The 25,632-nt window shown below is 42.2% G+C and overlaps 1 protein-coding gene across 10 annotated transcripts in view; it reads left to right on the top strand.

Annotated features, from left to right (window-relative positions):
* LOC134359737 (myomegalin-like) overlaps window positions 1-25,632 on the top strand; it is a 208,087-nt gene that overhangs the window by 158,202 nt on the left and 24,253 nt on the right. For 9 of the 10 annotated variants that reach the window (XM_063073309.1, XM_063073303.1, XM_063073301.1 and 6 more), the window contains 8 exons: window positions 62-294; window positions 9,907-10,017; window positions 10,359-10,667; window positions 13,405-13,527; window positions 14,978-15,094; window positions 16,727-16,916; window positions 17,509-17,621; window positions 24,352-24,612. In XM_063073309.1, the coding sequence (XP_062929379.1) occupies window positions 62-294; window positions 9,907-10,017; window positions 10,359-10,667; window positions 13,405-13,527; window positions 14,978-15,094; window positions 16,727-16,916; window positions 17,509-17,621; window positions 24,352-24,612 (1,457 nt within the window). The remainder of the gene's footprint in view (window positions 1-61; window positions 295-9,906; window positions 10,018-10,358; window positions 10,668-13,404; window positions 13,528-14,977; window positions 15,095-16,726; window positions 16,917-17,508; window positions 17,622-24,351; window positions 24,613-25,632) is intronic. The other variant, XM_063073304.1, reaches the window with a different exon arrangement.

Raw genomic sequence — 25,632 nt, forward strand, 5'->3', positions numbered from 1 at the left:
TTGTTTCTTGCCTTGCAGCAATAAAAATTTACCCGATACTTCATTATTTTTCCTCCTTCAGACTTGCAAAAGAAGTGCAGGAAAAAAATGAAACGATATATTACCTGCAGCAACAGTTGCACACGACGCCCACTAATTTGGTTGCTTCAGATTCTGAAATATCAGATAGAAACTCCATCAGTTCACATGAAGGTCGCTCAACAACACCTGAACCGCCAGCTGCTAAAAACTCAAGTAAGAACCGTAGCAGTAGAGAGCGGAGCTTTCAACAGAAGCTGAACCACAACCCCTCAGGTAGGTTAAGTTCTTGCAGTGAATTATGCGGCTTTTTGAGAAAAGGAGCTTCTGAGAAACATTATCCGTGTAAGCGGAACAAGTGCTACACATGCCCTTACACTTCCTCCCTTACCACCATTCAGGGCCCCAAACAGTCCCAGGTGAGGCAACACTTCACCTGTGAGTCGACTGGGGTGATATACTGCATCTGGTGCTCCCGATGTGGCCTTTTATATATTGGCGAGACCCGATGCAGACTGGGAGACCGCTTTGGGGAACATCTACGCTCTGTCCGCCAGAGAAAGCAGGATCTCCCAGTGGCCACACATTTTAATTCCACATCCCATTCCCATTCTGACATGTCTATCCACGGCCTCCTCTACTGTAAAGATGAAGCCACACTCAGGTTGGAGGAACAACACCTTATATTCAGTCTGGGTAGCCTCCAACCTGATGGCATGAACATCGACTTCTCTAACTTCCGCTAAGGCCCCACCTCCCACTCGTACCCCATCTGTTACTCATTTTTATGCACACATTCTTTCTCTCACTCTCCTTTTTCTCCCTCTGTCCCTCTGAATATACCTCTTGTCCATCCTCTGGGTCCCCCCCCCCCCGTCTTTCTTCCCGGACCTCCTGTCCCATGATCCTCTCGTATCCCCTTTTGCCTATCACCTGTCCAGCTCTTGGCTCTATCCCTCCCCCTCCTGTCTTCTCCTATCATTTTGGATCTCCCCCTCCCCCTCCCACTTTCAAATCCCTTACTCACTCTTCCTTCAGTTAGTCCTGACGAAGGGTCTCGGCCTGAAACGTCGACTGCACCTCTTCCTACAGATGCTGCTTGGCCTGCTGCGTTCACCAGCAACTTTGATGTGTGTTCTGAGAAACATTCCGGGCAAAATTTTGAGATTTGTAATGCTGTTTCCCAGGGCAGAAATAGCTAAAACGAGGAGGCAAAATTTTAAGATAATTGGAGGAAAGTGTAGGGAGAAGCTCAGGGTAGGTTTTTTTTAATACAGAGTGCAGTGGGTATGTGACATATGCTAACAGGGATGGTGGTAGAGGCAGATATATTAGGGATATTAAGAGACTCTTGGGTAGACACATGGATGATAGAAAAATGAAGGGCTATGTGGGATGGATGGGGTTAGATTGATCTTGGAGGAGGAAAAGGCCGGTACAGGGCCTGTACTGTACCGTTCTATTTTATATGGCAGCTTTCCTGGCTCTGGAATATTCTAAAACATGACCAATGAAAGTAACCTCTGTGAACCAGTCGCGTGTAATCCAAGAACTGTGCAGGCCATGTGGTATACAGCAAGTTCCCACAACGACAACATAATTGGTCCCTTAGAGTCATGCAGTATAGAAATAAGCACATCCACCTTGTCCCATTTGCACCAATCCCAACTCCGTGGTCTTGGCCAAAACCCCTCTATCCCCATGATTCCTGTGTGAATACTTTTTTTTTCATAGAACTCTACAGGAGAGAAATGGAGATGAGGGGGATAATTAAATCTGCTACGATAGATTGGTACAAAATACCCGATGCAATTGAATGGCTTATCTCTGCTCCTATATACAGGTTTCCCCCGCTATTCGAAAGTAGAGCGTTCCTATGAAACCTTTCGTAAGCTGAAATGGCGTAAAGCGAAGAAGCAATTACTATTAATTTATATGGGAAAAATTTTTGAGCGTTCCCAGACCCAAAAAATAACCTACCAAATCATACCAAATAACGCATAAAACCTAAAATAACACTAACATATAGTAAAAGCAAGAATGATATGATAAATACACAGCCTATATAAAGTAGAAATAATGTATGTACAGTGCAGTTTCACTTACCAGAATCGGGAAGACAGCGAGCACACTGGAAGGTTGAGAACCTGCCCTAAACCTACGTGCCCTTTCAAAATTAAAGTCATGCTTTTCTGCAATCATTGCAGCACTGTCAATCGTAGCGAAAATCTCACGCAAGTGCTTCACGTTCAGTTCCTGGACGACTTCACTTTCGGGCCGTTCGCTATTGCGTTCGGTTTCGATTCATGTCCTCCTCTTGCAATTGCATCAGTATTGATGAAGTTGATGCGATCAGTAATTGCATCAATTTCAACAAAAGGACTAACATATCCACTCATGTACTCAGAAAAAATCACTTGGGTATTCTAACCGCTTGGATGTGAATGAAACACAACAGGAAGCGTTCACCACGATTGAAACGCTTAATTATGTCCAGTTTTACACTAAGTGTAACACCCTTACGAGCTCTCTTAGGCTTTCCTGATACCTTAGGACACATCTTGCTAACAGATGCACAAAATAAATCGAGATAAAGCACAGATGCTCACAGACACAGTTCAAAGTTATGGCGGCTTGATGCTGAGTGTAGTTCCCGGGGATGGAGCTTGATGGCGCCACTCTCGCTGCTCGGGGTGCACGCTGCCTCTATGACAGCTCGCTGCAAAACAATTGCTCAACGCTATTTTCGCTTTTTGCCTTTTTTCGTAAAAGTGAAAATCCTCTTCGGATTTCTTTCATTTAGCAAAAACAGGTACTAATTTAGGTCTTTCGTAAAAGCGAAGTGGCGTAAAGTGAACTTTCAATAAGCGGGGGATACCTGTATTAGGGAAGCAGGCCCTTCGGTCCATCTATTCTGTGCCAAGATATTATTCTGCCTAGTCCTATTAACCCTCACACAGACAATAGTCCTCCATACCCCTCCCATCCACATACTTATCCAAACTTTTCCTAAATGTTGCAATTGACCCCACATCCACCAAATCTCAGAGACTTCTTACAAGCAACCCAGCTTCGACTGCTCTCTGGCTGTGTATTCCTGATACTCACCACTCTGCAGGTGAGAAAGGTCCCTTTCTAAACGTTGACCCTGTATTCTCTTGTCTTGTCTACCACCGGATACATAGATGAGTTGCCTCCAGTCAACCTCTTCGATGCTCCTAAATTTACGTCCCTCACTTGATCCTTCTTTTCCCCCTCGGTGCTACTGGTTGAGGGATGTCGAGCGCTGTCCCGCTGCATCAGTCCTAAGTAAAAACATTTTTATATTCGTCTCAGCAGAATTTCCTAGTTTTAAAAATGATCCCCCTCAGAGATACTGACTAATTATTTCTCTACATCCTCCTGGTTTCCATGCAAGCATGAGTCTTGATAATTAAAAGTATAAATTGAAGAATTTTAAAGAAATAGTTCATCTGAAATAGAAGCTTTGATGCGTTGTACCACTTGAAGGGACATGGAGCAGACTGAGTTTCCCACACTGAGGTCATGTTGGAGACGGACAATGAAGTTTAGACTTGGAACATACAACAGTACAGCACAGGATCAGACCCTTCAGCCCAGTGTTGTCCTGAATTAATGAAATTAGTAATCCAATGGCCAACTAAACTAATCCTTCCTGTCCATATCCCTCCATTTTCCTCACATTCATCTTAATGTCTCTTAAAATTCTCTGATATATCTGCTTCTACCACCACCCCAGGCTGTGCATTTCAGGCACTCACCACTCTCTGTGCGGGGTGCGGGGTGGGGGGTGGGGGGGAGAAAAAACTTGCCCCTCATATCTCCTGTGAAATTATCCCTTCTCATCTTAAATTCATGCCCTCTGGTATTAGACATTTCAACCCGGGGAAACGATACTCTGTCTGATATAATGGCTCCATCTTTCTAAGTAGACAATGGATGTGCCCGGTTTAGTTCCGGGGCGCAGACCTGGGCAGTGAATATGGAGATCCTGGGCTGCCCAGACATCAAGATCCCCCTCTTGGCCTCGTGGGTGTGGTCCAAAGGAATGCAAAGCAGTACATTTGGCATCAGCTTGGCTGCAGGAGCTGCTGGGAGGTGACGTGATATGTCATCCAACCGCCTTAGGGGCTCCACTCCGGATTTGTGTGGGGTTTACTCCTCCTCCTTCTCTTCTCCCAAAGGTACCCACAAGGCAGTGGGATCCATAACCCTGGATAGGGGCCCATACCGGGTACTGTTGCCCGGAGCCAGCTGAGCCCGGGACTCGTGTAAGGCAGGGTCATCACGCCCTGTATTAGTGACATATGGACCCACTACCCACTACCCAAAGATACTCTATCTATGCCTCTCATAATTGTATAAGTCTCTATCGAGCTCCCCTAACTCTCCACTGCTCCAGAGAAAACAGCCCAATTTTGTTCATCCTCTCATTATAGCACATGCCCTGTAATCCAGGCAGCATCTTGGTGAACTACTTCTGCTTGCTTTTATCCTTTGGTTCACTGTTCGTGGAGCAGAATTGCTAGTTGCCTTCTGTAGGTTGTCTGCCTGAAAGTCCATATGATTTGAAAGGGGGGAATAAGCCTGGTGTCAATTAAATGCTAAAGAGATTTGAAAATTTTACACTGACAGAAGCAATGCTGATTAAATGCTGCAGAATATTGCCTTCGTTTCCTTTCCTACAAAGGACTTGCTTTGATCCAGTTTCTTATTAAAACAAAACATGTCAGGGCTTTCAGTCAGGTCCACGTTCAAGATTTAAAAAGCAGAGCTATGAGCCATTTTTCTGAGTTGGATGATCCACACCAGGGTGTGTGAAAAGAGCTGCTTTTTAATCAGGCAGCAATCGAGGTTTTGGAAGGAGAGTTTTGTGGCAGTTTTTCTGATTTGAGGAGTGAACAATCAGATGCGGCAGTGCGTAACAGGAGTTACCTTTCAGTCAGGTCTGCGTTCAAGATTTAAAAAGCAGAGCTATGAGCCATTTTTCTCTGAGTTGGACAATCCATACCAAGGTGTGTGAAAAGAGCTACTTTTTAATCAGGGCAGCAATCGAGGTTTTGAAAGGAGAGTTTTGGGGCAGCTTTTCTGAGTTGAGGAGCCACCAATCAGCAAGAGGGATTCATTAGAAAAGGCTAATAATAATTTAAGTGCAGGTGGAACAGCCATTCTTGTGAGTGTGCCAGTATTTAGAGTGGCTTTGGCTCATGAGGCTTGGATGAGGTAGATTGCCTTGTCAGTTACTCTCTTTGTTCTTATTTGTTCATTCCTCATTTATTCGTGCATAGTAGGTGAGAATGGCCCCAGGGGCAGTGTTTTGTACTCTGTATGGGATGTGGGAAGTTTGGGAGATGTCCAGTCTCCCAGATAAACTCATCTATACCAGGTGCACTGAGCTGCAATTCGATGACCTTCAACTCTTACAGAAAAATGAGGAGGTGATGGACAGGAGCTACAGGGTTAAGAGAAAATCTACAGATGCTGGAAATCCAAGCAACACACACAAAATGCTGGAGGAACTTAGCAGGCCAGGTAGCATCTATGGAAAAGAGTACAGTTAAGGTTTCGGGCCGAGACTCTTTGGCAGGACTGGAGAAAAGAAAACTTGAGGAGTAGATTTAAAAGGTGGGGATGACCTACCGGGGGAGCCACAGTGACTGGGTCTCTGGCACTGAATCTGGTGCTGTGGCTCAGAACAGCAGAGAGGGGAAGAGGACTGCAGTGTTGATGGGAGATTCCTTAGTCAGAGGAAAAGTGACAAAGTTCTGTCAGCGCGATAGAGACTCCTAGATGGTATGTTACCTCTCTGGTACCAGGATCAGGGATGTCTCAGATCCAGGGTGAGCAGCCAGAAATGTTGGTACATATCAGCACCAATGGCATAGGTAGACAAGATGAGGAGGTCCAGAAGAGAGATTTTAGGGAGCTAGGTAGAAAGCTGAGAAACAGGACCTCCAGGGTAGTAATCTTGGATTGCTGCCAGTACCACACGCCAGTGAGGGTAAGTGTAGGATGATTTGGCAGGTGAGCGCACAGCAGAGGAACTGGTGTAGGAAGCAGCGATTCAGAAGTATGCATAATTGTGATTTCTTCTGGGGAAGGTATGGCCTGTACAAAAGGAACGTGTTACTCCTGAACCCAAGCGGGTCCAATATCCTTGCAGGCAGGTTGGCTAGAGTTGTTTGGGTCAGTTTAAACTAATTTGGCAGGGGGCTGGGAACCGGAAAGAGAGTGCGGAAGATGGGATAGTAGGTTTACAAACAGAGGCAATGTGTAATGAGATTCCTAGCAAGGAGAGGCTAATGATAGGGCTAAACTGTAGCCTGTGGGATGAGTTGCAATGTAAAAGGCAGGCAAAATCGAAACGGGTGAATACAGGACTGAAGGTGTTATATTTAAACGCGCACAGTATACAGAATAAGGTCGATGAACTTGTAGCACAGTTATAAATTAGCAAGTATGATGTTGTAGGCATCACTGAATCATGGCTGAGAGTAGATTATAGCTGGGAGCTTAATGTCCAAGGCTACACATTGTATCAAAAGAACTGGCAGGAAAGCAGACGGGGTGGCGTTGTTCTGTTGGTTTAAAAAAAAATGAAATGAAATCATTAGAAAGAGGTGACATAGCGTCAGAAAGTGTTGAATCGTTGTGGACGGAGCTAAGCAACTGCAAGGGTAAAAAGACCCTGATGGGAGTTGTATACATACCTCCAAATACTAGTAAGAATGCGGTCTACAAGTTACAACGGGAGATAGAAAATCCATGCTAAAAGGGCAATGTTACCATAGACATGGGGGATTTCAATATGCTGGTAGAGTGGGAAAATCAGGTCGGTGCAGGATTCCAAGAGGGAGATTTTCTAGAAAGCCTATGAGATGGCTTTTTAGAGCAGCTCATGGTTGAGCCCACTAAGGGATCAGGTATTCTGGATTGGGTGTTGTGCAATGAACTGGAATTGATTAGAGAGCTTAAGGTAAAAGAACCCTTGGGGGAAAGTGATCATAATATGATCTAATTCATCCTGAAATTTGAGGATTAGCTAAAATCAGATGTATCAGTATTATAGTGTAGTAAAGGAAATCACAGCGACATGAAAGAGGAGTTGGCCAGAACTGATTGGGGGGAAAAAGCACTGGCAGGGATGACGGCAGAGCAACAATGGCTGGAATTTCTGGAAGCAATACAGAAAGCACAGGATATATACATCCCAAAGAGGAAGTAGTATTCTAAAGGCAAGATGGCATAGCCATGGTTAACAAGGGAAGTCAAAGCCAACATAAAAGCCAAAGAGAGGGCATGTAAAAGAGCAAAAATTAGTGGGAAGTTTTGAGATTGGGAAACTTTTAAATACCAACAAAAGGCAACTCAAAAGAAGTTGAGAAGGTAAAGATGGAATACGAAAGTAAGCTAGCCAATAATATTAAAGAACAAATAAACTCTTATTGGGCTTCCAGCTGGTTACAGGTATCGATTATAACCAGTGTTTTGATGACAAACTCTGCCATCTTCATCAGGATGGTTCCTATTCCAGTGGTATTTACACTCCCGTCGTCCATCCCTTCTGATCAGTTAGTCCTCATCCAATTAGGCTTCTGCGCTCTCACCTTGTTGACAATCCAATTCCAGTTCTTACTTAGAGTGAGACCTTCATCTTTGTTAAAATTCTTTCCTCTAGTTTTATTTCAATGGCTTCCTTTACCAGGAGGTCCCAAAAGCCATTGGGGTGGCACAGTGGATTGGTGTCGCCGAAGTCAATTCTATGGCTATTACAAATGTAATGTTCTGCTACTGCTGATTTCTGCAGGTAACTGTGCTTCTTGATAGGGATTTCCACTGTGCACCCCATCTGGCTGATAAATGCTGCTCCACATTCACAGGGAATGTTGTAAACGCCAGCCAACCTGAGTCCCAGCTCATCTTTGACCCGCATAAGCTGTGATTTGAGCTGGAAGGTTTGTGGATGGTACTAATATTCTAAGGGATCCTGGCAATCCTTCCACAAACCTGCCTTCCCCATATTAGGGTGAGCTAATTGAAGCCTATTGAATGGTGAAAGGCCTTGATAGAGTGGATGTGGAGAGGATATTTCCAATGGTGGGAGAGTCTAAGACCAGAGGGCACAGCCTCAGGATAGAGGGGCGTCCTTTTAGAACAGAGATGATTTTCTTTAGCCAGAGAGTGTTGGATCTGTGGAATTCTTTGCCACAAGCAGATGTGGAGGCCAAGTCTTTGTGTATATTTAAGGCAGAGGTTGATAGATTTTTGATTGGTCAGTGCATGAAAGGATATGGGGGGAAGGTGGGAGATTGGCACTGAGAGGGAAAATGGATCAGCCATGATGAAATGGCAAAGTAGTCTCGATGGGCCAGATGGCCTAATTCTGCTCCTATATCTTATGGTCAAATTATTACAAAGAATTTGATAAATACTGCAAATGTAACTGTCTTTGATTAGTAGCGGTGCAAGAATACTATAGGAAAAACGTGCATCAGGATATCCATTATGTGTTCTCTTCCCTTTTGGTGTGCACAAGGCTAATTTTTATAAATTTGGTGAACATTTTTTAAATAGACTTGAGGCATAGCTTCTGATGGAAATTGTTACTGTCTTCTTGACATTAATAAAGCAATAAGGTTTATAATCCTGAAAAGTTGTAGTATACTTTTACTCAATGAGTGCTTTGTTGTTTCATGGTGCGAGGCTACATAATTTATTGTAATTTAATCTCATAAAGCAATAGTGTTGGAATGGGAACAAAAGACGATGACTGCACTACTTTAGTAAAGATGAGAGAGTCTGACGGACTACAGTCCTGAATATCTCACAAAGTAAAATGCAAGTGTCAATTTCTCTTGAAGCTAAATTGTTTCTTAGAACTTTTAAATAGACCAAATTCCTTTGAACTTTTCAGTTTCAAAGTGAAAACTTAGCTACATATATAGTTAAGGAATAAGAATCTGTGACAAGGAAATAAACTGGAGATGTAAAGTCTGTTAGAATTATGCATTGTGTTGGAAGTGCAGAAGATCCGTATTTAACAGCATTGGGAAGTTCTGACACAGCTCTGTTTTTTTAAACTGTTGAACTTTGTTAAAAGTTCATTAGCAATTAAGTCTTTTTATGAAATCCACAGTTTTCTTATCTTTTTTAAGAAAAAGAAATCCATTGTCAGATGCATGGTACAGGGCGTCACAGTCATGTATTAGTTAGCACAATGCTTTACAGCACCAGCTGTAAGAGCAGGGTTTAATTCCTCTCGCTGTCTTTAACAAGTTTGTACATTCTTCCCGAGACTGTATGGGTTTCCTGTGGATAACCCAGCTTCCTCCCACATTCCATAGATGTACAGGTTAGGATTAGTGAGTTGCATTTATGCAGAGTTGGTGCCAGAAGTGTGGCAACACTTGCCCCAAACACGTCTCTTGCTGATTTGATTTGACACGAACGACTCATTTCGCTGTATGTTTAATGTACGTGTGACAAATGAAGGTAATCTTTAATCAAATATTATCGTAATCATAAAGGTATATTTCTTGGAGTTCATTTTTAATGCAGACTAAGTGATATTCTTTATATTTCCCCTCCTTGGAGAATTCCACTTGTGTTCACAGAATTCCACATTACTCCGTAATCTTTTGTGAAAGAGCTGTGTCTTTTAATTCCAAAAAAGGAATTTTAAAATTATTTTGGATTATCCTGTCCTGTGCACTGAGTTGCCCTCTGAGGTTCAGTTCTAAATGCTACACTGTTGCTTAATAGCATTACTGTTGGGGAAGGTTAAAGCTGACCCACCACTTGATTGCTGTGTGAATTATTCCGACAACTTTTTTTAATGTACTTCATCGTGTTACCAAATTTTTATAGGTGGTTTCTCAGCAACTAATTCAGACGCAAGCTTACAGAGCGATCCATGTGACAAAGAGAGAGTAAGGAATGGACTCAGTGTTTCGTCATGTGTAACAGCACAACCTCCAGGTTAGTAAATATTTAAATATCCTACAGACCTTAAAATATTGGTATCAAGAATCTTTAAAACACTCATATGTTGTCTAAGCTGGTCTTTCTACAGTTTAAAAGTTAAAGTATAAATTTCAAATGCCCATTCCACTCCGGCAACACTTGGTACTTGACCCAGCAAGTATTTTGTTTCTGACCAGAACAGACCAACAGTGACTCGTACAACAGTTAGCTGCTTTGAGTAGATGAGCTGTGGATGTCAGTATTTTTTTTTTGTTTGGAGTTTTGAAACTAAGACAAAACTAAATGCCCTACATTGTATTACAGATCCTCATGATTGCTTTTTTTTCGCTTTCCAGCAGACAATGTGGATGGAACCTTGGTGTCTCAAGTGTCACCTACAAGTGACTGGCTGGTTGGCTATGCTGATGCTCAGGCACTGTATGAGCTGGAAAGGGAGAATTGTACACTGCGAGAACAGCTGATGAACAAGGAAGAGTTAAATGAGACTCTACGCACAGAGCTGGACTTGCATCGCTCCATCTTGACACATAAAGAGCAGGATGCTGATAGCCACGCTGCCTTTTCCCTCGATCATAGCGGTCACACCTTAACAGCAGACAAGCAAACAGAGCCAAAACACGACTCTGGCCTGCCTACTGTAGGCGGTAAGATTTTACTTTAATCTACAGCTTTTGCTGGTTGTCATTATTATTTGGGAGAGCAAGTGTGGGCGGCACGGTAGCAGGGTGGTTAGGGCAATCACTTTACAGTGCCAGTTGTTAGATCATGGTTTGATTCCCTCTGCTGCCTGTAAGGAGTTTATACGTTCTCCCTGTGACCACGTGGGTTTCCTCCAGGTGTTCTGGTTTCCTCCCACATTCCAAAGGCATACAGGTTAGCGTTTGTGAGTTATGGGCATGCTTTGTTGAGCCTGGAAGCATGGCGACACTTGCAGGCTACCTAACACAATCTTCATTGATTTGATATCAACCAACACATTTCACTGTATGTTTCAACATTCAAATAAAGCTAATGAATTTTGATAAAGCCTAAAACATAGACTGCTTATTTCTTCTCTGTAGATGCTGCCTGACCCGCTGAGTTCCTCCAGTATTTTGCGTGTGTTACTCTGGATTTCCAGCATCTGCAGCATCTCTTGTGTTTATAAAGCTAATCTTTATCTGAAGGCTTGACAGAACTGATGATTTGTGGAAAGTTCTTGGACAGAAGTTTCAGTGAGCAGTTAAAATCCTTTTAATGCCTTTACCACCAGCGATTCGGGTGTACAAAGGTCCAACTCCAATGTTGGAATGTTTGAATCAGGATTCTAGGGCTGCAGAAAGTCAGGGTAGGAGTTTAATTGTAATACACCGAGTGGTGATGAACCTCCTGCAGATCAGGGAGATGGGAGCAATAGCTAAGCAAGTGTTAATAGCCTGTGGAAGATTTTGCCTAAAGTGTTGTAATAAGTAGAGTTTGATGATGTTGAATAACTGAGGTGGTGAGTGAATATATTTCAGTCTGAAAAGTGGAATGAAATACAAGACCGTAATTCATAGGAGCAGAATATTAGGCCATTCAACCCATTGAGTGCTCTGCCATTCCATCATGACTAATTTATTATCCTTCTCAACCCCATTCTCCTGTCTCCTCCCTGTAACCTTTGACACCTTGACATTTTTTCATTCTAAGATTGTGCCCTCTCATCCTTAGAATATTCAGATATGGACACAAATGTGTGGGTGCTACACTGTGCATGGTAAACAGGTTTCTGTGGCATCAATGTCCAAGATACTCAAATTATTCTTAAAATATCATATTAGTGCAAGTAAGTCGTGTGGGGAAAATGCCCTACCATTCCCACAGAATTTGATGTTAACTGCAATCAATAGACACATCAGTATTCACTCAACTTGTGGGATGGAGGGTTTACAATTATAATAAGCATTACATTGAGTAGTTTATGAAGGAAGTTGTAGGTTGTGGAACTGTGAAACTCTGGATTTTACATAGAACTATTCCTGTAGTTGTCTTTGACTTGAGTGAATTATGGGAAGGTTTAGGCTGTTAAGTGTATGCTTGTATGACATGAATATCTTTTTTTTAAACTGAAGAGTACCATTATTTGCTGATGGTGCTTTGGTATGATGTGGTATAATTTGGCCTGTATATTTGCTGAGCTGATTAATAATTAATCATTATACTAATTATCATAATAATTATAACACCAGACAAGGCCATTCAGCCAGTTGAGTCCATGCTAGCTCCAAGCAGTACAATCCCATGAGTGCCATTCGCTTCTCATTTTACCCATAGACCTGCAGCCTATTCTTTCTCAGGATCATTTTCTGCATCAATTAGCCTGTCAGCATGTCTTTCAAATGTGTGAGGAAATAAGACCAGAGGACATAGGAGCAGAGTTAGGCCAGTTGGCCCAACAAGTATGATTCGCCATTCTAACATGGCTGATTTATTATCCCTCTCTACTACATTTTCTGACCTTCTCCCTGTAACCTTTGACACTCTGACTAATCAAGAACCTGTCAAGCTATGCATTATACTCAATGACTTGGCCTCCACAGCTGCCAGTGGCAATGAATTCCACAGATTCACCACCCTCTGGCTATTGAAGTTTATCTCCATCTCTGTTCTAAAAGGGATGTGCTAGTATTGTGAGGTCTTGCCCTCGGGTGATCCTAGACTCCCCCACTATATGAAACATCCTCTCCACATCCACTCTATCTAGATATTTTAATATTCAATAGTTTTCAAGGAGATTCACTCCCACAATCTTCTAAACTCTAGTGAGTACAGGCCCCAAACCATCAAATACTACTCATTCCTGGAATCTTTCTCATGACCCTTTCCAATGCCAACACATCTTTTCTTTGATAAGGGGCGTAAAACTACTCACAGTACCCAGTGAGGCCTCACCGGTGCTTTATAAAGCCTCAACATTACATCTTTGCTATTGTATTCTAGTCCTCTCAAAATAAATGCTAACATTGCATTTGCCTTCCTCAACCTGCAAGTTAACCTTTAGAGAATCCTGCACAAGGACTACCAAGTCCCTTTGCACCTCTGATTTCTGAATTTGCCCCCTGTTTCTATAGTCTGCCTTTTTTCTTCTACCAAAGTGTGTGACCATTCAGGGGTGTGGGAGGGGAAACCCCACAGGGTCAGGAGAATGTACACCTCTATACGGACAGTATTGAAGGTGAGGTTAGAATGCAGTTCTGGAGCACCCACCACTGCAGCTGTAATTATCCTGATGGTTTGCAACTGTGATATGAAACACTGTGAAGGAAAGGATCTATTTTACTAGTGTTCTCCTGAAATGCCACTTTCCTTATTGATTTTGGTGATGTGCAGGGCACTAATTCCCATCATCTTTGTCCTTAGACTTGGCAGCCCACCTACATGAAATCCGCAGTTTAAGGCAACGTTTGGAGGAATCTATTAGAAATAATGACAAGTTAAGACAGCAACTGGTATGCCAACTTTCTGCAGCTGAAAACGATCCAGGTGAGCAAAACAATCTATCATCCCATCAAGCTGAGGCTCCATAGTTTAAATCCAAAACCAAATGTGTTTTTGATGGTTAAATAAACCTAATTCCAAAGCAGCTCAAAATGTTTCTTACCTGCTAAAATTCATTGGCCTTTCCATCTCCTAACAAACTGCATGGATCCTATTTGAGATTAGTTTCAATATCTTCACTTGATTTCTAGTTCAAAATTTACCTGCAATTTTACCCTCATCCAAAAACCCCTTGTGTCACACCCGGATACAGTTCACAGTTGAGGTGGCACGGTTAGCATAACACTTTACAGTGCCAGCCACAAGCTTCAATTCCTGCTGCTGTCTGTAAAGAGTTGTACCTTCCCTCCATGGCTGTGTAAGTTTCCTTGCATTGCTCCGGTTTCCTCCCATATTCCAACAGGTTAATTGGTCACATGGGTGTAATTGGGCCTCGCAGAGTTATGGGCCAGAAGCACCCGTTATATTGCTGTATATCTAAATAAAGATTTTGATGATTTGTCTTGCAGCCTATTTAAGGAGTAGTATTCATTTTCTTCCTTTTCTTAACCTGAAGCAAGAACAAGGATGCATGAAGACAAAAATGTTTTAATTTCTTTGTGTGTATCACTGGCAAAGCCAACATTTATCGCCCTTGAGAAAGTGTTTGTTGTGTGTTTTTTGAACCACTGTGGTCCTGGTTCAGGAGCTCCCACAGTTGGGGACCCCGTGACGCAAATGTATTGTCAAGTCAGGATGGTGTGAGAATGGGAGAGAAACCAATAAGTGGGAGTGTTCCCACACCTAACTAATGGTAACTAACATACTTTAATACAAGTTGTTTTTGTATCAGCATTGCTAATAAAATGTTTAATGCTAAAGATCTTTAAAGATTAGCTTTATTTATCACAAGTACATGGGGGGGGTGCGTCACAATATCGTAGCCGTTAGCACGACGCTATTACAGCTTGGAATCACAGTTTGAAGATCAATTCCAGCTTCCTCTGTAAGGAGTTTGTACTTGAGCGTGTGGATTTCTTCCGGGTGCTCCAGTTTCCTCCCACACTCTAAAGATGTACCAGTGAGTAGGATAATTGGTCTTTGTAAGTTGTCCTGTGATTAGGCTAGGGTTGAATCATTTGGTTGAAGGGCATGCAGCTCGATGGGCTGGAAGAAACAATTCCACGTTGTAATTCTAAATAAAATAAGACATCAAAACATGCAATGAAATGCCGTCCGCAAGTGTCTCCACACTTCAGACGCCAACGTAGTACCACCACGATTTATTAATGGGAGGAAACTAGAGTAAACGCGCAACCGTGGGGAGAATGTAGAAACTCCTTGCAGACAGTGGTGGGAATTGAACCCCAGTGACTGACGCTGTAACACGACCTTGCTGCCATTTGCATTACTTTGTTCCTTTAAGCTTTACTTAAGGTTTCTTTGCTTCCTCCAGCTTCCACAAATATTTTCATCCATGGTGCTGATGAGCACACTCACATGATGGATGAGATTCGTTACCTGAAGGAACAGAACAAGGCTCTCAAGGTGCAGCTGACAAAAAGCTCCAGAGGTGGGTACTGTATGGCCATTGACTGACCAGCAGAGTCCACCTGTCAGAAGGGGGGAAAGTTCATGTACATATCATAACTGGAATCCTATTGGAACTGGTGAAGGCCATTCAGTCCCTTGTACCCTCCTGTACCTCCTTTTTGGTGTCATAATTAGTCTGACTACAATTTTAGAACTCAATGTGGAAGGAACTTTATAAATATGCATCTGTCTCTTTCACTTGTGCCTTCTGAGTGCTAATCAAAGAAATAATAGTCATAAAATGGTACAATGGTACAACACAGAATTGGAGTTTCTGAGGCTTGAAATGAGAGCAATTTTGGGCCTCTTAACTAAAAAAAGGATTTGCTGCCATTGGAGATCCTCCAGTGGAGCTTCACAAGAATAATTCTGGGAATTAAAGGTTCATCTTATGAGGAGCGTTTGATGTCTCTGAGCCTGTACTTACTGGAGTTCAGAAGAATGAGAGTGGGTTTCATGGAAATCTATCAAATTCTGAAAGACCTAGATAGAATGGATGTGGAGAAGATGTTTTCCATAGTGGGGGAATCTAACACCAGAGGGCACAGCCTCAGAATACAAGGATGTCCCTTTAGAACAGAGATGAGAGGAATTTCTTTAGCCAAAGGGTGGTGAATCTGTGGAATTCATTGCCACAAGTGACTGTGGAGGCCAAGCCACTGAGTATATTTAAACTAGAGGATGACGGGTTCTTGATTATTCAGGGTTTGAGAGGGATAATAAATTAACCATTATAGAATAGCAGAGTGGACTCGGTTGGCTGAATGGCTTAATTCTGTTCCTATGTCTATAGTCTCTGCCAAGCAAGATGCCAACCTGAGCTGGTCCTGTTTACCTGCACCCTCTAAACCTTTCCCATCTATGAACTTGTTCAAATGTCTTTTAAAAGTTGTAATTTTACCCTCCATCGCCTCTTCCTCTGGCTCATTCTACATGCCCACCATCTTCTGTGTGAAAAATGTTGCCACTCAGATCCCTTTTAGATCTGTTCCCTTTCGCTTTTAACCTGAGCACTTGCGTCTTGGATTCCCCAATCCTTTAAAAAAATAAAATAAAATGCTGACCTTGTCACTTCCCATCACGATTTCAAACACCCTCAACCTCTTTACAGCTTATCTAGTCTTTCCTTAATGATAGCTGGGTGATTTGAATTGAAAGTGAAATGGCTTGGAAAGAAATTTGAAGAGAATGAGAGGTGATTATTTTCCCCATGGGGACAAAGTGGGGTATAATTTTAAGGTGATTAAAGGAAAGTATAGGGGGGAAGTCAGAGATAGGGCTTATTTTTACAGAGTGGTGAGTGCGTGGAATGCATTGCCAGGGCTGGTGGTAGAGGCAGACACTTTTTAGAGACTCTTAGCTAGGTACATGGATGACAGAAAAATGGAGGACTAGATGGAGAGGAGGTTTAGATTGATCTTGGTATAGGTTATAATGTTGACACAAAATCGTGGTATGAAAGGCCTGTGCTCTGCTGTGCTGTTCTGCGTTCTAGAAATGTGATATCTTCATGGACTGCAACAGCTGAACATTCAGATCTTTTCACAAGATACAGAAAAGGCCAGAATTTTACATTGAACAGGATGCCTGAACTTCTACAATTATTTTACAGACAAACAGAGAGAAAATGAGAAACTAAGGGAATCTCTATCAAAGAAGGTGGCCAGCATCGAGCGCCTACGTAACGAGTGCGAGCGGGTAAAGAGGGAAAGTACTCAACTACAGCTCAAAGTTAACAATTCCCATGAAGAAAACAGGCAATTAAAGGATGAGTTGCACTACAGTCGTGAAGAAATAAGCAGGTACGGGTCACATTCAACTACAAGCTGGTGTGTAGCTGGAGAAATTATAAATCTGTTGAGCGTAGGGGAAAAATTGACCCGATGAAAGTTATCGAGTTGATCCTGTTACAGAGTTGAAAATTCCCCATATTTGCTGGGTGGATGTTTAATAGTTATCTTGGACAGGTTGGTTACTTCAGGTTTGAATATAACTATTAAAGATTAGCTTTCTTTGCCTGTAGATAGAAACATACAGTTAAATGTGTCGTTTGCATCAACAACTGAGGATGTGCAGGGAACCATGCTTCCTGCGCCAACATAGCATGTCCACAACTTACTAATCCTAACCATATTTCTCTTGGACGAAGCCTACACGGTCATGGAGGGAGTATACAAACTCCTTATAGGCACCAGCAGGAATTGAACCCTAATCACTGGCACTGTAGTGTTACACTAACTGCTACGCCATTGAGCCACACCATTACTCTCAACTGTCTGGTTAAATGTTTTAGTAACATGAATAAAGTTGCAAGAACCGGCTGTAAGGAGCTGTAAGGGAGGGTATAACGTGAACTGTTTCAGTGTTTCAGCAATCAAACTGCTTGTGTTGCAGGCTGCAGCGAGAACTGAACTTGCAGCATCAGCTCTTCACCGAGAATCAGGAGCTGCTGCACTCGTTGCAGGTGGAACTCCGGGTATATGAGCAGCTGAAGGGAACTAAAGCAGGTAATCCTACAGTTACAGCTTTACTCCCCAACACCACTACCCTGCGAGGCCGTGACTTGATTTACTTTTAACAAAAGTGATAAGAAAAGCGCAGTGGTTATTGTTTGAGTCTGACTGATGGTGATGTCCCTGCCTGTCCACGTCCATCAAATCTATTCTACCTGTCAGCACATCATTAACACAGGAAATTATGCAGATGCTGGAAATCCCAAGCAACATACACAAAATAGTGGGGGAATTCAGCAGCTCAGGAGGGGAATAAACTGTCGAAGTTTCAGGCCAAGACCCTTCATCAGGATTGGAAAGGAAGGGGACAGAAGCTAGAATTAGAATGGTACCTGTCAATGCCTTTGCTTTCCTTTTGTCCTCAAGCCTATCCAATCATTGGACAACTCGACTCTATTTCCTGTAACCAGTGAATTCTAGATGATTTATATTCTGTATAATGTTCTCTGTATTCCCTCCTGACTTGTTTCCTGCTCTTTGCATTAATTCTACCTCCCCAGTCCTTAAATCACCCACAAACTAGAACAATCTTCCTCTATTACTCTGTCTAAACCAGGGGTGGCCAACCTTTTACATTCCATGTGTCAGTTTTTTCACGCACGAGTTCAGATGCGCCATACAACTCTTGTACCCCCATTCAGTTCTTGTAAAGATATGTTAATATAGACATATTTCACATTTTTACATGATATATTGATTTAATATAAAAACAAGATAAACATTGAGACTTTTGAGTCTGTTTTGATTTTGCCAAGTTTTTAATGTTTGGAGTTAAATTAGTTACTGAGAGCAGCAGAGAATTCTTCAAATTTGAATCAGTCAGTCGTGACCTCGTTTTGTTTTTAATCAATTTCATGGCTGAAAATGCTTGTTCACATCTGTACATCGTTCCGAAACGACAGATATAACTCCGGGCAAATTTTCTTAGTTCTGGAAAATGTTCACAGGGTAATGATCGCCAGAAACTAATCATGTCAGAAACATTTGGGACTGAGGGAAGCTCATCAAATTTCATGTTCAATAATAAATTTGTTTTCAAGTCAATAAGTTCCATTTGTATGTTACTAGGCATCTTCATGATTTTTTGTTCACTAAGTGAAAATGGGTTTATAAATGCAAGTATGCAGTCGTCTTCTTTAGCAAAATCACGAAAACGACTTTCAAATGACTCTTGCAATAACCTGATTTTTTCCAATATATTATAAAATTGCCATTATCTTCAGCACATTCACTCTGCTCTTTTAATTGCTGAAACTGGCTCAAATCCTCATTTTCTAACTGAGAGGAGAACAGTTTTAACCATCTTGAATGCATTGATATCATTTACTAAGCTAGGAAACAATTCGTTCTTGCCTTGGAGTTTCAAATTTAGATCATTGAGATGGCTAAAAGTGCTAAATCAAATAGCTAATTGTTATCACATAGTCATAGTCATACTTCATTGATCCTGGGGGAAATTGGTTTTCGTTACAGTTGCACCATAAATAATTAAATAATAATAAAACCATAAATAATTAAATAGTAATATGTAAATTATGCCAGGAAATAACTCCAGGACCAACCTATTGGCTCAGGGTGTCTGACCCTCCAAGGGAGGAGTTGTAAAGTTTGATGGCCACAGGCAGGAATGACTTCCTACGACGCTTTGTGTTGCATCTCGGTGGAATGAGTCTCTGGCTGAATGTACTCCTGTGCCCACCCAGTACATTATGTAGTGGATGGGAGACATTGACCAAGATGGCATGCAACTTGGACAGCATCCTCTTTTCAGACACCACCGTGAGAGAGTCCAGTTCCATCCCCACAACATCACTGGCCTTACGAATGAGCTTGTTGATTCTGTTGGTGTCTGCTACCCTCAGCCTGCTGCCCCAGCACACAACAGCAAACATGATAGCACTGGCCACCACAGACTCGTAGAACATCCTCAGCATTGTCTGACAGATGTTAAAGGACCTCAGTCTCCTCAGGAAATAGAGACGGCTCTGACCCTTCTTGTAGACAGCCTCAGTGTTCTTTGACCAGTCCAGTTTATTGTCAATTCATACCCCCAGGTATAAAAGGGCTCTTTCCTCAGGCAGCTCATTTTTCTCTTCTAGAAAGTTATGAACAGTATTTTTCAGTTTCGAAAATCTACTCAGAACCTGTCCTCCAGAAAGCCAGCACACCTCACAATGAAGGACGAGATCGCCATATTCCAAATCTAAAGGCTGATTTATACTTCTGCGTAGGCTCTACGCTGTAGCCTATGCTGTTGTGAGCATTTATGTTTGTGCGTTAGTGTGTCTGTGTCGCTCAGCAATTCACCACCAAAATGCTAGTTGGTGGTGGAGTTTCTATGCCACTGTGTTGAGTTTCTTTGTGTACGTCAAACAATGGTGACTGAAACTGAGCGCATCATGTTGGAGTTGGAGCTAATAAATGCTGAACAAGAGTTACTTTTATTGAAATTACTGCAACGCAGGAAAGAGAGAAGACGTCAGAGGGGTTGATGTGTATGACCATTGTACGGATTGAAGCAGAAGGAGGGTGAATTTTCTGTGCTTGTCCAGCCACTGAGAGACATGGACGAGGAAATGCATTTCAAATATTTTCGGATGTCGGCTGGTAGATTTCACGATTCGATGAGAAGAAGCAACTGGAAATGCGTAGGAGGAAATGCGATGCTACCAAGTGGACCAATCATAGTTGTTGCAGTCTGCGTCGTCGCGATGCACAGTTACATTTTTGGGGTGGTGCGCGCCAGGCTACAGTGTAGGTTCGATGCAGAAGTATAAATTGGCCTTAACATTTCACAATATTCTCTGAATTCTCATCTGTTTAATCCTCTTGCTCTAATTTTATTCACGCATTTCACAACCAGTAACATAATATGCTGCAAATTTAAAGTTTTTCCACGCAGTGACTCTTGGTGTATAATGCAGTGATATTTTAGCAGAGAACGACTTAAAAAGTTTTCAAGCAAAGTTGTAGTCCCAGTGACTTTACCTATCATTGACGGCGCTCCGCCAGTACAAACACCGATGAGTTTACTAGAATCTAGTTGTAGATTTTCTAGGCATGATTTTACTGTGTCAAATATGTCTGATCCTGTTGTTTTTCCATGAAGCAACTCAAGACCAATAAGTTCTTAAGACACTAAAATTATCGTCAATTCCTCTTACAAAAATGCTTAACTGGGCTACATCACATATGTCAGCAGATTCGTCCAAAGCTAAAGAAAAGAAAGTACAAGCATGAGCAAGGTCTTTCAGTTGCTCAGATACATCATGACAGAGTTCTTCGGTGCATCTCGTAACTGTTTGCTTTGACAGAGCAATTTCGCCTACTTCCCTTTCGATATTTTTATCACCAAGACATCTTGCAAATATTTGGAGACAAGGCTTAACAATTTCTTCTCCATCAGAGAAAGACTTCCGATTTTTGGCCAACCCTAAAGCAATTTCGTAGGGCGCTCCTGTCATTGCCAAACTTTCACAACTTCTTTTAACAAATATTTTGTCTTCTTTTGATTTTTTTCCTTTTTCTTAATCACATATTCTTTCCGTAACTCAGACCCAAGCGCTAGCTTCAGTTTTCCTTCTATTTCAGTCTGATGTTGTGTTTTATAGTGTCTATTAAGATCTTGTCTTCTATTATGTGAGAAAGTGTTTTCACAAACAATACACAACGATTTTCCTGAAGGACCAGCTATAAGTAAGAGCTCATTTTCCCACTGTTCATTGAATTCACGTTTACTATCACTTTCTGCTTTTCTTTTGCTCATTTTCTTTTGCACTGTGATGGGTAACTGAATGTAAAAACAAGGCTTAATTTTCAAAAAAATACAAAACTGCAAATGTTCACAAAGGACGAACAAAGCACAACTCCAGCGCGTATGAGTGTCAATTGTAAACTGACTGGCAAAAACCTGCGACACACCACTGGTGCAAACGCCTAGCGCCTCCGGATCAAACAAGTATCAAATGTGTATTGAACGGTTATGGAACGACTGCAGAACAGATGTCCTTCTTTCCTAGTTTGACTCGGCCCGAAACATCAACTGTACCTCTTTCTAGAGATGCTGCCTGGCCTGCTGCGTTCACCAGCAACTTTTATGTGTGTTGCTTGAAATTCCAGCATCTGCAGATTTCCTCGTGTTTGACTCATTGAACATTTTTTTTTAAATTGAAAACAGATTAATGTGAAAGAAGATAACATTTGCCAAAAGATGTGCACGAAATAATAAAATCGCTAAAAATAATTGCTAAGTTTTAGATTTATTCACAGTAAAACCCATTTCTAGCTTTAAGCTACTTGAATTCCTGTTATAGATTTTTTTTTCTACAAATCGGTTTTTGGTTAATACTTTTTGCATGAGTAGGCTTACTTTTTTATTATCACTGGGGTGCAATGTGCCACTTTTGGCGCATACGCCCATAGGTTGGCCATCCCTGGTCTAAACCAGCCGTATTGTTATATGTACCAACATTGTGAAAAGCTTATACAGTTCAAATGATTACATAGTGCACTGATGTAGAGCAAGATAAAACAACAGAATGCCTAATCAAATGTAATTGCTGCAGAGAAATAGTGCTCTCTCCTTTCCCCTGTTAGCCTTACAGTAAGATAATCCCTTGTTCTTGGCTACACCCCTCCCCCGTAGTTCTGAAACAAAGTTTATGGGTTGTCCAAATTGAAGTTGATAATTAGGCTGATAAGAAAGCAATTTTTTTCTTTTGCGGACTAGAATATTGGTGACGGGCTTTAAATGCTTTCTTGTGATAATTTGAAATTTTACTCATGCAGGAAAACCATATCTATTCAAGTAGGAAGCTGAGGAATAGAGGCCATTCAACTCTTTTGGCCTGCCTGTCATTCAATAAGATCACAGTTGATCAGTCTAGCCCTTGGTATTCCTTTCCTGTTTTCCCTCCGTACTCCTCGATTCCCTTGTAATTTAAATGCATGTTGCTGTGAACATAGAATAGTTCAGACCTTTCAGCCCACAGTGTTGTGTAGCTACGTTAATCTACTCTAAGACCAATCTAACCTTCCCCTCCTCCATATAGCCGTCCTTTTTTTTTATCATTCATGTTCCTATCCAAGAATTTCTTAAAAGCTCCTAATGTATCAGCCTCTACCACCACCCTGAAAGGGCGTTCCATACATTCACCACTCTTTGTGGTAAAAAAAAACCTGCATCTGACATCTCTGTTGTGCTTTCCTCCAATCACCTCAAAAATTATGCCCCCCGCACCCCACCCCATGTTAGCCATTTCCACCATGGGGAAAAGGTACAAGGCTGTCCACTCAGTTAATGAATCTTATCACCCTCTAAACTTCTATCAAATCGCTTCTCATCCTCTTCCTCTCCAAAGAGGCAAGCATTAGCTCGCTAACAAATGTGCCGCAAGTATGTTCAGTGACTATGCCAGCACAGGTTTGGGATAGTGGATTCTAAAGAACTGTATAAAAGTAATTCCTCCATCTCCATCTAACTCTGACCCCTTAGGACAGTAATATTTTATAAGGAAAATTGCAACTTAATGATGCTGAACAATATGGTCTAGATTGATCCAATTTTTCAAGATTGTTTAATGTCACACAGGCTGTGTGGCAAAAAAAGCACAACAGCCTCAGGCAACTGAAGAAGTTCGGCATGAGCTCCCAAATCCCTCAAGACCTTCTGCAGGGACACCATTGAGGGCATCCTGACTGGCCTATCACCGCCTGGTACAGAAACTGCACCAACCTTGATCGCTGAGCACTGCAGAGAGTGCTATGGACAGCCTAGTGCATCTGTGGACGTGAACTTCCCTCCACTGAGGACATTTACCACTTAAAAAAGGCTTGGAAGGTCATCGGGGACACCAATCACCCCAACCATAAACTGTTTCAGCTGCTTCTGTCTACCACAGCATTAAAGCCAGGACCAACAGGCTATGGGACAGCTTCTTTCTACAAGCCATTAGGCTTATAAATTCACATGTCTGTACATAAAGATTTTTTTACTCCCTCATGTTGTGGGATGGATGTAAGATTTAAATAAATTCAAATTCAAATTGATATTCATGTCCAGTACACAAGTGTAAAGGAGAAAAAAATAATTGTTACTCCAGATCTGATGCAGCACAAAGTAAAACACAATAAGATGAAGAAGACAATAATAAAGAAAACACAATAAATATTAATGCATAAGATAGCTTATATATGTTAATTGTATGGCCATAAAGTAACACTAGGCACAGGAGTGTCTGTACGTAAGGTGACTGACAGGAAACATTAAAGTAATGGTGGTTGGGGGTGTGGAGGGTGGGTTAGTGGGTGGAGGTGTTGATCAGCCTTGCAGCTTGGGAAAAGTAATTGTTTTTGAGTCTGGTGGTCCTGGTGTGGATGCTACACAGCCTCCTCCCTGTTGGGAGTGGAACAAACAGTGTGATCCTTCAAGATGCTGCTGGGACCTTTTCTGGTACCTTTCTGTATAATGGTCCTTGATGGCGGGAGGCTGGTACTGGTGATGCGATGGACAGTTTTGACCACCCTTTGTAGAGCCTCTCTGTCTACTGCAGTCCCATGCAGTGATATAGCTTGTTAGGATGCCCTCTACTGAGTAACTATAGAATGACATGAGCATAGGTTGTTTATATCAAGATTGGAGCCTTTGAAATGAAATGTGTGTGTTTAAGTGAAGGATTTAGACTTTCTGTGATTTTTGAAATGGCCTCTCTTCTTGGTCCTGCAGAGCCTGTACACCCTCCGAGCCCTGGTTCAGTCAACCATTTTCAGGGATCTGCTGCTGATCTGAGTGATCTAACGGCAGAGATCCGCTGCCTTCGAATTCAGCTGGAACGAAGCATTCAAACCAATACTGCTCTGCGTCAGAAGCTGGAAGAACAGCTTCGGAAAGGACAACTGAGAAATGAAGGCAGCCCTTCCACTATTAATATAAACTACCTCTTGTCAAGGGGTCACAGGAGTGCTGGAGTGAGACGACTGTATCAAGGTAAACTGCAGTAACCCTTGAGTGGAAACAAAACCCATTATCTCTCTCCTTTTGTAGGCCTTATCTTGTAACAAGTTCCAACTTGGATGAGTAAAGCTGGGGAATAGCTTTTCATAATATTCAGAAACTAATTTGAGGCTTGTTTTTAATTTGACACAGGGTAGAAATTGTCAGAGTAAAAGTGGGAGATGTCCAGAGCAGGTAGTATCTGCTCTGGACATGGTACGGGTGCGTAGCAGTTAGCACAGCACTTTATAGCGCCAGAGACCCAGATCACAGTGCAAAGACGTACCGGTCAGCAGGTTAATTGGTCATTGTAAATTGTCCTGTGGTTAGGCTGGGGTTAAATCAGTGGGTTGCTGGGCAGTGCGGCTTAGTGGGCCAGAAGAGCCTGTTCCATGCTGAATCTCTAAATAAAATATCTGTGGCTAAAGCAGGGATTAGGGTTGTTTTGGAAGCTTGCATCTAAAATTCTCTTGACTAACCTTATTAAAGCACAGAAAGAGGTCATATGGCCCAAACCAATTCCCTGGTGGAGCAGTCCTGTCTGTCATCCCTTTGAGGACTCTCAATATTTATCTAGTCTGCTTTGAAAGCCACAGTTACAGGCAGTCCACAGGTTAGTCAGTGGGTTCTGCACAAAGTTGTTGACAGAAAATTTCAGCTTATTTGAGGGTGGTTGCATTTTTTCTTTAGAGATTATGGTGCAAAAAAAGGCCATTCCAACCCAGTGAGCTGCACTGTCCAGAAACCCACCTATTTAACCCCAGCCGAATCACACGTGTCAGGGTGGAGATGTGTCTCTACCAAAGGAGGTGTAAGGTGCTCCTTCCCTCTGCTAGCCTGTAGGTTACCCTTGGGCAAGGTGTAGCACCTGCTTAGCCCCCAGTCAGGGTCACATGAAACCATGGGAACCATTGGTCGTGTGAGAAGCTGGTGCAGATCACTAGTCCTAGTTCAGCGATCACTGACGCCAGGCAGGCAATCTCTGAAGAGTATTGATAATGGTTGGGGTCACCC

Source organism: Mobula hypostoma, chromosome 21 (genome assembly GCF_963921235.1).
Source record: "Mobula hypostoma chromosome 21, sMobHyp1.1, whole genome shotgun sequence".
Lineage (NCBI taxonomy): Eukaryota > Metazoa > Chordata > Chondrichthyes > Myliobatiformes > Myliobatidae > Mobula > Mobula hypostoma.